Below are 12426 nucleotides of genomic sequence, written 5' to 3'. Positions count from 1 at the left end.
TCATTATTTATATTTTAAACATAACATATAATTATTTTGCCTTGGTACCACTGGTTTACTTCTGTCAGTTCTGAATTCCTTTAGTTTCATTGTGCATGTAAGGCTTCTTGTCATGATGAAAGCCATTCCCGGAGTTGTAAAGCTGTGCTTATCCCGAAAGGCCTTTCCGTCAGACTCTCGATGAGAATGTCTTGGTCTCAAAGGCATTAGCAGGAATCTTTTGAGATGGGCTTGATGGACATTTCTGTTTGAACTGCTTTCTGGGCAGATGCTTTCTGTCCTGCTCTGTGGCTTGATTGCAGGGAGTGTGAGCTGCTCCCTCTGTGACTTTGTATCTTCCCCAGCTTGAGTAAACGCCGTTGATTGTTCGTCATATCCTTGAGGTTTGCTGCAGAGACTCTACTTGATCTTCTAGAAGTGTTTTAGCTGTGACAGTATTTGCCAACTCTGATGCAATTGATTATAGTCAGATTCAGTTTTCCAACCTTCTCCACCAGGGTTTTGCATCACGTTCATTTCATGCAAGTCATTGATTAGTCCTTTGTGGTCTTCCCGCTGAACTTTGGGCTGCTCTCAAGCCCGAGCTCGGTACGAAGAGCTTCAACCTGTTTCCTCAGATCTTTGTTGTCTGTAGTTAAGGTCTTCAGCTTCTGTTTCTGAGCATCGCTTGAGCGCAATCTTGTCCTCATACTGTCGAAATTTTTCTTTGAGGACACTTTCCCTGTGTATGGCATCATCTTCTTTCCTTTTGGCATGCCTCCAAAGTTTTAAAGTCTCAAATTTGGACATTTTTTCTCCTTTGCCATTTGATGTGGCCATCCTATGATGGTTGGGTCTCTAAATCACAGCATAAGAAAACAAAAATGAACAAAGCCTCATCTTTCAACAAATTGTTAGAAAGAACAGCGGTGCTACTTACAGGCTACTCGAAGTCCTTAAAGATAGTTTTCATAAATCCTATCGCAAGAAAGAGATCGTGCACGCCTGTGACTGAGGCAGGTGACATTTCTGTGCCAGGGTTATCTGTTGACAGACAACTCCCGTGTAACTCAAAGCTCGGGCTAGAATGACCATTAATTAGGGTGCCACAATCCTTCTGCCAGGTTCAAGTAACACTCTATATCTTTTAAATTTTGTTAATTAATGTAGAATCTCTGCTGTTTCTAATCAACAGGAACATTCAAGAGTTGTACAAAAAGTCATCAGTGTGCATGAGGTATTGATATCATGCTGCAGTGCAGAAACAGGCTACACATAAATTTTTGTCCACTGCAGATGATCCCAGCACTCAGTCACACCTGAGAGTTTATCAGCTTCCACAGTCCACGTGACAATATAAATGCAGAGGTTTGATTTTTTTTTTCTTTATTTTTAAAAATCAGACACAGACCTTATATCCACTAGTTATGACCTCACCCTTAAATAATTAACATACCAAGCTGTGGATCCATCAGCGGTGATGGATTGGTTGGAAAAGAATCATGTTCCCGAGGCTCGTGAGACCTGGAGTGACACGTGTGTGTAGCTAAAGTCTTCATGTACTGTATTTTCTGCACTATTAACTCACAGTTGACTATAAATCACATTTATTTTTCAAATATATGTTTCACAGGAATTCAAGAAAAAAACGTTTTGCAACAATCTGGAAAGACTGTCCAGTCACATAGTAAAGATGAAAGGCTAAATAACTCTAATGTTCTTTATTTCTGAACCATGATTTTTATGTACCGTTCATTACACCCCTATTTTTTTGACATATGGGAGTGTAAGTCACAGAACTTCCCAAAGTAGTTAAAAAAGCGACTGTCTGGAAAACATGGTATATGGGGGAAAAAGCTTCTTCTTCTTCTCCCACATTTACTAATATATTAAGTATATTTCTGATGCAGCTACCCCAGTCAAAAGTAGACACAACTAACACAGACAAATATAAAGTAAAAATGATTCATCACATTTGAAAGCTATGTAAAATTTTTGCATAAAAAAAAAAAAAATTAACCTGAGGAGCGGTGATGAAACTTTTTTCTGCACACTAATCGTCATTCATTTATTATTCTGTTTTCTGTCACTTGTTGGGGTCTGGTTGGGTCGACAGTCCACCAAGCAGTTCATCCCACACTTCCATACCCTCAGCCAAATCCCTAAACTCTTCCGAGGCATTCCCAAGCCAGTTCTAAAAAAAATTATTCCTCCAGCGTGTCCTGGGTCTTCCCCAAGCATTTTTTTTGTTGGACATACCTGGAGACCTCCCTATGGAAAAGTCTGGGGGGGGGGGAGGGGGGGGGCATGTTCACCAGATGCCTGAACCTCATCTGATATTTTCAGTTGTTTAATCAATAAAATGTCACAAATTCCTGTAAATTACCCATCAAAATATGTACGAAAAACGAAATAGCATTCTTTATATTTGCTTATTTTGTGAAATCAACATTTAAGAAAAGCAGTAAATCCTCACATTGAATAAAGTAATTCCAGCATATTAGCACATTTTCGCTGATAGTTTAAACCTTGAAGGTATCTTATGACTGCTTGTGATGTTATTGCAGATTTACAAATGAATAACTGACTATTCCTTTCAGCACAAATCTTCAGATTTGTAAAAGGCGTGACTTCAATTAACTTTGTGCTATTCAGTGACCGAAATTAGTAATTCACAAAATCTAATGTGCATAAAAAAATAAAAAAAAACTGAAATTTGATTTTGGATGGAAATGTGCCATTGTTAACAGTGTTTTGGCAATGTTTGGCAGTGTTTTTTTTTTTTTTTTTGCACACAGAACACTCACCGGGGATAAGAATTTATTAGATGCCAATTGTCACTTAAACAAAATGATGTTTTTAAAAAATTGTTAGACAAATCATAAACCCCTTTGACATTCAGGACAGATCTTTGGAATTAGTTGAAAAATCTCTGTATTTACATTAATAAGAAAAACAATACTTCTGCACAAAATAATCAGCAAACTCGACACTTCTCATTGTAATACAATCTCAACCATCAGCCTTATAATAAGACTACTTGTTTAACTTGGTGTCACACATATTGGCCTATTTTGAAGCTACAGTCTGTAAGAAGCTTAACTAGACTGTGTTATTGTGGAACATGTATTATCTGTATTTTTTAAATCTACCTTTGTATAAATGAGGTGCACAAAATTATAAAGTTGAGTACGTGATTAACGCCTCCAAGCAGTACAGCCTCAAAGTGTGTCAAAACAACTAACTGTAATGTTATCCAGCAAATATCATATTTCACTTGAGGACAATGGCCGGGTGTGGTCCATGTTGTAGTCACTGAGTGTATAATCACATTATCACAGTGACAGTCTTACTAACACAAAATGTTGTTTATATAAAAATATACTATAGAGAGAGGGCGTATATGGTCGTTTCGATTAAAGGAAAATAAAAAAACACGGATACAAAAAATGGTTCTGCTACCACCAACAGTACTGCAAAAATTAATTATCTGACTATTTTAAAATAAGATTCTCATCATAATTACAAAGCAGGAAATTGCTACAGTATGTTAAAAAACAAAAACCCAACCTAGCCTTTAAAGACGTTGAAATATAACCCCTTAGAAATAATACACTTGCTGTCAGTGTTAATTGTCGAAGTTCACACAGTTGAACCACGTGCACACTCTGGATTTTAAAGTCTTAAGATGGAAAGTCCGAATGCAGGTGAAATCCAGACGGCCTGTGACTTCATTACCCCAGTAACTCGATTCTCCATTAAGGCAACAGGGAGAACCTGCAATTGGAAATAAAAGAATAACACTTGCATTAGGAAGATGAAATCACATCAAGGACATCCGCTATCTTGTGTCCCACTATCGCATAATGGGGGAAAAAAGAAAAACAAGAAGGGGCACCTTAGAGCAACAACTGCTTGACCCTGAAATGTTTTAATGATGCCAACCAACAGAGTAATTACTAAATGCTCAATCAACAACAACAACCTGCACTAATTAAAATGCTCATGATGTATGGTTCCTAAAAATTCCATTTTGCATTTATAAGCTGATGTATTAGTTACAAAGGACATTCAATAAAGTTTTTGATGACAGTTACTTATTTTATAAATGATGTCATACACTTGCAGGTACTGTAACTAATTAAAAAAACAACTGAAATATCTAATTTTATGTCTTCTATTAATCTGTTTTGGGAATTTAACTTATGACCATCTGTTCTACAAAATAACCTGATTGTTTAAACCCTGATGAATGCATCTTTTTTGACTTAAAGACAAAGAGGGCCGTTTTCACATCACTCAGTACAAATCTGACAATCAGATCAGATTCTTACTGAGTGACCATGAGTTACTGCCTTTGTGTTGTCACGAACCAGAAAGTACACTTACAAAGACATTAGAATTTTTAACATACAGTATTTACAGACAATCTACATAATAAACTGCTCAAAAAATTAAAGGAACACTTTGAAAACATCAGATTTCAATGGGGGAAAAAAACATGCTGGTTATGAAATGGTAAATGGACTGCATTTATATAGCACTTTTCCATCTGCATCAGACGCTCAAAGCGCTTTAGAATAATGCCTCACATTCAACCCCGATGTCAGGGTGCTGCCATACAAGGTGCTCACTACACACCGGGAGCAACTACGGGATTAAAGAACTTGCCCAAGAGCCCTTAGTGATTGTCCAGTCAGGCTGGGATTTGAACCGAGAATCTTCTGGTCTCAAGCCCAACATCTTAACCACTAGACCAGTGGTCTCCAAACTATTCCAGAAAGGGCCGAGAGGGTGCAGGTTTCTTTGCAGCCACTGACTTCAGCAGGTGATTTCACTGATTAACATCACTTGGAGGAGGTGGGATGAGTTCATCAGTGAAATCACCTGCTGGAGTCAGTGGCTGTAAAGAAACCTGCACCCTCTCGGCCCTTTCTGGAATAGTTTGGAGACCACTGCACTAGACCATCACCTCTTTCTTGATATGGACTGGGTAATGTGTTAGAAATGAAAGGATGCCACATCGGTTGGTGGAAATTAAAATTATCAACCTACAGAGGGCTGAATTCAACAACACTCCAAATATCAAAGTGAAAAAAATGATGCACCAGACTTGTCCATTTTGCAACAACTCAAAATGGTACTTAGTAGTCTGTATGTGCAACCTCTGTAGGTCCAGATAGCGCACCAGGATACCAGTAGTGACACTGACCCTAGCCAAATGCAAACCTAGTGAAAAACCAGTCAGAAAAGATGAAGAGGGAAAAATGTCAGTAGCCTCCACCTGTAAAAACATTCCTGTTTTGGGTGTTGTCTCTATTTTATGACCTTCACTTTGACCTTTCAAGGTCACTAATGCAGATAAATCCCATTATTATGTAGACATGTATAGCTTTAAGCAGATTTATATGTTAAACCATTTGTTTCAGATTACCCTGCCAAATATTCCCTGCATATTAATATGAGACATAACCTTATGAGACCAATACAGTTTGCACGCAAGACAAAGCCGAAAGCAGGTGAGGAGAAAGAAAAAGCAAAATCCAGTAAAATATAGGCCACCAGTTTAGAAATTCCACTTTGAAACAGGGTTGTAGTGTAACTGACAGCAGCTAAATTAAAGTAAATAGCTATAAGAGAGTAGCAGAGAGACAGAAGCATGAGAAGTTTTCATGTGAACCACAAGATGGCTGCTGGAGTTTTGCCTGGGACAAGAAGATTTGATCATATAACTAGTGTCAGCTTCTCTGCATTGGATGCCTGGACTTCAAGGTTCTGGTTGTTAATGTGTAAGATACTGAATGGTTGCTACCCTCATTATCTTGTAGTTTTATGTGCCACCACGTGCCCTGTGGTCTTATTAAGTGTTCCTAGGGTAAAAAAAGAAGTCGGCAGGTCATACAGCCTTTGGTCTTCGGGCACCAATTGTATGGAGCAGCTGATATTAGACAGGCAAAGTCTATGGAGGTTTTTAAGTCAGACTTAAACATCTTTTTTTCCAGTGTTTATGATTAATGAAAAGGTTCTGAAATAATTTTATTTGATTGATTTGTTTTGATTTTATGTTAATTCTGTTTAAAATATAAAGCACTTTGTGTAGATTTTTAAAGCACTTTATGAATAAGACTGATTTGATTTAGTCACATCAAGTCATGGAATTTACACCATCACCTCATGGGTTCAAACAGATTCTGTGTGACTTTTACCTTTGGAATTTCACACTGAAGTTGTTTTGTTGATTACCCTCGCTGTGGCATCATGGGTGACTGGTGTTATCACAGCTGGTTTGCTGAAGAAATAAGTCTGAAAACACAAAAAGCCTGAAAATGAAACTGGCAAATATGTACATTCGGTATAAAATAATAAATGAATGAACAACTATCAATAACTGGAACAACTGTTAGTCAATGTGTGCTGTAAAATGTTGACAGTTTACAGGGTAAAAACTCATGTTCCTACAATCTATTAGCTTCCTTTGTCAACGTGAACATGACCAGACATACGACACTCGCTGGAGTGTCTGGTGCTCACGTAAGTTAGCACAGTTTACGATGCATATGACTACACAGAGGGAGTTAAAGTGATGCTGTCAGAGAGCGTTATTCCTCAGGAACACACAGGAGGAACTCATTAAATGTGTCAATTGTACTGTAATGTCCTTGATTGATGCCGAGAGCTGGTAATGCAACTGCGATTACCAAAGACAAGCGAGAAGGAGTCAGTCACTGTTGTTATCTACCCAAGCAGCCTAAATCAATTTTGGCTGTGAGGATGTGCATAGCCAAAGCAGGACAACAAATACTCTGTCTCATTTCCACAACTTCATTCAAGTCCGTACATCAGACACGAGGTTAACCCTACAAGGAAAAATGAAAAAGTATCACCATGACTGTAGCAAGTACCGTTACCTTGCACCCAACAGCGAGCAGGATATTAAGTACTGCAATGGTTGACAGGACTACAACGATGATTTGGGGTGGTCATCCCTGACTGCAGGCCAGAAAGTCAGCAGCAGCACTGAGCCAGAAAGACAGAGCGCCACCAGGATGGAACACCACCTCAGCCATTCATACGGGAGAATCCATAAGACCTTGATAAGGAACAACACGGTATGAAGAAGCATATTGAAAAATTTATGTTCAGGTCACAAGCTACTTAACACACCTGTGCCGTGATTGCTGAGTGAATATATGACACATTTTTAGTGTGTATTTTGGTACATAGTTCTATTTTTGTTGTTTTGTAAAAGAATGATTTTCTTTGTATGTAAGGTACTGTTATTCTACCAAGAAGCAAATGTTGGTGTGTCAAGAAAAATTATCACCATTATTATCACTGTGTTGTTGTGTATGATCCTGATGTCCTTGCAGTACATGGAGCAAAATCAAATTTTAATCTAATTGTGCCACCTCTCAGTGAGAAAAACTAAAGGCATTGGAGGGGTGGTGCAAGCCCTGCACATGCACATATACTGTGCAGCAAGACCATGATAGTCATTTAAGATATAACAGGAGGGTTAAATAGACCAATAAGCCCAGATACGGTTAATCTAACCCTACTGGTTGCAGATATCCAGAAAATTAATTTTCAACTGTCACTAAATACCATGTAATGACAAAGGATTAGCCCGATGTTTAAAGCTTGGATCATCTCTCTATACCACTACTGGATGTGGAGATATCAAGAAAATAATGTATTTTCTGGACCTATTTTTGGACAGTTTTGACATTTGAACCGATTTAATGGAAAGATAAACATTTGGAAACACGTGCCAAAGGAATCCTACCCCGTCTGGTGAAAATCTGTTAACTATGCCTAAATTATTTCAAGCACAGACAGACCAGCGGTGGGCACAGCTAACCAAAACGTTAGCTTGGATAACCATTAATCCGATGACTGAAAAAGATCTTTTATGACGTTAAACCGATAAAGCTGCTAAAAAAATTTATCTTATTACAGATAACCGATAACTTTTAGTATGATTCGGACGTGGCCACATCAGATTACACTGTCGGCTTCTGATGAATCAGTTTCACTTTAAGCGCTGCAGGGGCTGCTGGGTAAATTCAAGGATCACAACACACAAGAACGCCAAAAAAATGAATGAATTAAAAATAAACCACAAACACTGTCATCATCTTTCAAAAGCAGTAAACACAGTATTAGAAGTCACAGTTTATCTCGATATTAGATACACTGTCTTTACAAAACCAAAAAGCTGCTGCTTTTTTTACATGCTTTGAACCCTGCGGCTTAAACAACCGAAATACAATCCATTAATGCATTGATTGGCAGAATAAACACATGTAGTAAATATAAATTCTTACCTGTTAATTTCAGTGGCATTCATCTGAATAAATAATCCACATAAAGCATCCTTTTTAAAAAAAAATCCAAAACAGTGTGAAAACGTGAAGAAAAGTCCCTCTGTACACACAGCTGCGCCGTGAGAGCTCCTCTCCCCAACCGAGTCTTGGTGATTAAATTACAGCCACAAAGAAATAAAATAAAATAATGTTAAATTAGTCCATTTTGTGTTTGTGTCGAGTGGACTCACTCACTGTAACGTCCAAAGTGAACCTGAACTACACTACCCACAATGCTCCCTGCGTCGACCGGCCAATCACGTTTTGCGCTTAATGATGACGTCATCAGCAAGTGACAGGCAGCCAGTCTGCTACAAACAGATGGACTAAAATGTTTGATTTAGGGTTTACAAACATTTTGACTATTGAACTTTGCTCACTTTACCAGCAAAAAAAAAAAAAAGTTATCAGAACTAAATTTATCGGAAGATAACTGGTCCGATGATGGTTTTAAAGCTTATCTGATAAGATAATCTGCTAGCAAAAACATTAGCTTTGATAATTATCTGCTATCGGATTAGCTGAACTGTGCCCACCACTGAGAGAGACATGCATATGAGTGATTACAATACCAAGCTAGACACAGGGTAAAAAAACAGGTCTTACCACTGCAGGAACATAAATCGCAGAGAGTATCCATACACGCATACAATCTCCATGAAGGTGTATGAAACCAAGTTCATGGTCTTGTTATTTCTCCACAGCAGGAAGCCCCAGAGGGCAAGAGGCACAAACCAGGCATAGCTATAGATTGCTGATGCAGATATAGACACTGGAAAAGAGCAGTGAAATCCAACACACACACATAAGATTAGTTTACAGTTTCAGTCTTCAAACTGCAAAAGTGAACCATGAATACCAACAAATAACGTACTTACCTTTCCGAAAGTCTGGTATGTACTTATATTCTGAGTTGCCCAATTGCACCAGAAGCCGGATATGTTTCCGCTGATGGCAATGGCAAACACAGAGTGGCACAAATCCAAATGTCCTTGAAGCATAGATATTGTGAAACAGACCTTAAAACTGTGGGACAAAAAAAGTGACACTATAATTAAGGAGAATTCCTAACCATAAAGATCTGGATTCCTTCGAAGGTAGGTACGAATGAAGTTCTTTCCAGGCCATGGTAGGAATGATCCAATGATTCTTTCCTTCACCTGAAGAAATAAAAGTCACCATTAAACATGTTTACTAGTTAAGGGTATTTTTTTTAAAGCTAAATTAAATTTTTTGGTGTAAGTGGACAGCAGATAAGAAATACAAAATACATTACATGATGTGTCTCGATGTCAAAAAATCTTTGTAGTATTCAAATGTCCAGAATGGGGCACTTTTCTTTTCAATCAGAGAGAAGCTTTAATTGGAAAAAAAAAATATATACATTAAAAGAAACACAAACTTAATTGAATTGTCATATTGTGCTGGTCTTTTCTAACCTATGCTTTGTCATCGTTAATAAAGCGATCATTATCATCATAACCATCAGCAGTTAAGCCAGCAGTTGATTCTTGCTTCTCTGGTTTGGTGTCCACATCCTCAATTGTAATGGTGGTAGCATCTCTATTAGCATCCAGCAGATCACTAGATTCTTCAAATTCTTATATCATGACATGGATGCATGGAAAGTTTAGATTATGCAATGATATACAGTCAGGTCCATAGGTATTGGACAGTGACATAAGTTTTTGCAATTTTCTGCATCTGTACACCACTGCACTGGCATTAAAAACTGAAAAAAATACTTGTTGTTTACACTTTTAACTTTAATTCAAAGCACTGGATACCGTTAGGAATTACAACCATTTTATATACAAAGCAACCTCCTTTTTCAGTGCTTGTTAAGTAATTACACTTAAGGATACACCTACGATTACATCCATTATCAATTAAACTGCTTATTTTTCTGACTGATTATCTGTTTGGCCATAAAATTGTGAGAAATGTTTGATTACATCCTCAAGAGTCTTGTTTTTTCCACAAACCAAAGATATTCGGTTTACTGTCAGAGGGGAACAAAGAAACCAGTAACTGACCAAAAAATATTCACATTTAAGCTGAAGTCAGAGAATTTAGACATTTAAAAAAATGACTCAAAACAATTAATCGATTATCAAAATAGTTGGTGATTAATCAATTAAACATTGCAGCTTATTGATTATACAAATAACCACTTATATTCAGTGACTTGGAAATGTTCATGTTTCCATCCCCTGCCTTGTCATAAGAACACCAACATGATTTTGTCTTGGGAGTTCATTTACATCAACCATTAGAAGAACAAACAGTGTGGTACTGTGTGGGAATTCTGTCTGGAGTAGAAAAGTAATTGTGCAAGACGTAGATTTGTGAGGGAAGCCATCAAGACACCGTTGCTATTCTGAAGCAGTGACAAGCCTCTGTGGGATTGGAGACACAGAAATTTCAGCCACAGTTTGCCAGAAAGCACATGGGAGACCTGAACCTAGACTTGATCTGATTTCCTGCATAAAAATTCTTCTCTTTGCCAATCCACATTGACTGGTGGTGCAACAGTGAAAAGTTGCACTCTTCATGGGAATTTTTGGTGGCTTTCCTCACTAGTCTCCTTCTTGCAGTCACTCAATATTTCTTTTCAACTGGGAGGTGATGGTCTAGTGGTTAAGGTGATGGGCTTGAGTCCAAAAGATCATGGCTCAAATCCTCGCCTGACTGAAAATCAGACATCGGGTGAATGTGAGGCATTACTGTAAAGGCGCTTTGAGCATCTGATACAGATGGAAAAGCGCTATATAAATGCAGTCCATTTTCAACTCCAAATACTTATGGACCTGAGTGTGCTACCATCACACAGCACAGAAACACCAGTTGTGCTTAAAAAAACAAGGACAGCTGCATTGTAAGCCCTAATACACATTAATATACCGATAAAATACCGTAAATACTCAGGCTGATGACACTCACCTTGAAACTGAAAAGGATCATTTGTTGACCGCCATTTATGAGGATTTATAATCAACAGCACAAACCTGTAATTAATACATATAAATGGATTAAATAAGGTTATGTTCGGTAGCTGCTAGCTAACAGCCAATTTGGACAGCTTCTCAACACTAACGCAAACTGTGAAGACATAGACCTCGCTGTGTTTTACAAAAAATATATGTATGTTTTTGTTTTATCATTGACACACTATAGATATATATATTACCACAAAGTTATCTTCGAAATCCTTAAAAGACTCATTTCTCTCCTGAAAACTAGCTAAAAAAAGACTGCGTGGAACTAATGCGCAGTTGCCAGATATAACACCAGAAGTAAGCACGTCCGATTAATGAAATCTAAAAGAGACGGTTTGTCAAAAAAATAACCCCAGAATAAGCACCCTTCTAAAATGTCTCCATTGTTTGATTGAACTATTTTATTATCATATAAATTCCTCAATATAAATGCTTTTCCAGTGAATTATACTGGACATTCCCTCATGAATGTCTGATTTTTCCCAGAAATTGAGAGTCAAGCGATCATCACATTATTTGGAAAACAGGTCAGAGGTCAGATGCAGAGGTCAGAGCACACACATGGTGCATCACCAACCCCACAACAAAACTGCCTTGGCTCCTGGATGGCGACTACACATGCAGACAACCAGTCCATCACTGCCTCTCAAAAGCAGCATCTATCTGGTGCAGCCAGTTGAAACGTCACCGTGCTCTTGGCCATCTCCAGTTTACTGGGGTCCTTAACACTGAGGCACCTGCATGCTGGATCAGGGGAGGGTGATTCCAGGATCAGGGCCCAAATGGCATTTTTGTTTGAATGGTGCATTTTGGGCATATTTAGTTCCAGATAAAAGGCACAAACTCAACTCATTAAACAGTTTTTACATTTAAAAATATATAAATGAAAGAAAACCTGCCCAGTTCAGGTCGGATGGTTTGGAGACAAAGTCAGAGGTGAGATTGAGATGGTTTGGACGTGCAGAGGCGGATCCGGGGTATATAGGGAGAACGATGCTGAGGATGGAGCCAGCAGGCAGGAGGAGATGAAGGAGGTCAAAGAGGAGGTTTATGGATGCTGTCAGAGAGGACATGCAGGTGGT

The 12426-nt window shown here is 38.2% G+C and overlaps 2 protein-coding genes across 2 annotated transcripts; both read right to left on the bottom strand.

Moving 5' to 3' along the window:
• Nucleotides 1–59: 59 nt before the first annotated feature.
• zgc:113691 (uncharacterized protein LOC503529 homolog) lies at nt 60–910 on the bottom strand. Its single transcript, XM_034183165.1, is given in 7 exon segments — nt 60–232; nt 234–293; nt 295–341; nt 344–388; nt 391–461; nt 463–683; nt 685–910. Coding segments are annotated over 7 exon segments (642 nt in total). The 5' UTR covers nt 820–910; the 3' UTR covers nt 60–169.
• Nucleotides 911–2545: 1635 nt separating this feature from the next.
• yipf1 (Yip1 domain family, member 1) lies at nt 2546–11631 on the bottom strand. Its single transcript, XM_034183164.1, is given in 15 exon segments — nt 2546–3758; nt 6187–6282; nt 6888–6949; nt 6952–7069; nt 8952–8974; nt 8977–9117; nt 9224–9274; nt 9277–9336; nt 9418–9505; nt 9622–9650; nt 9653–9689; nt 9691–9702; nt 9785–9945; nt 11289–11353; nt 11536–11631. Coding segments are annotated over 14 exon segments (969 nt in total). The 5' UTR covers nt 11571–11631; the 3' UTR covers nt 2546–3758; nt 6187–6195.
• Between the last annotated feature and the right edge of the window lie 795 nt (nt 11632–12426).

This window comes from Thalassophryne amazonica, chromosome 12 (assembly GCF_902500255.1).
Source record: "Thalassophryne amazonica chromosome 12, fThaAma1.1, whole genome shotgun sequence".
In the NCBI taxonomy this organism is placed as follows: domain Eukaryota; kingdom Metazoa; phylum Chordata; class Actinopteri; order Batrachoidiformes; family Batrachoididae; genus Thalassophryne; species Thalassophryne amazonica.
Note: the sequence above shows the minus strand (reverse complement) of the source record. Positions and strands in the feature narration are given on the sequence as shown.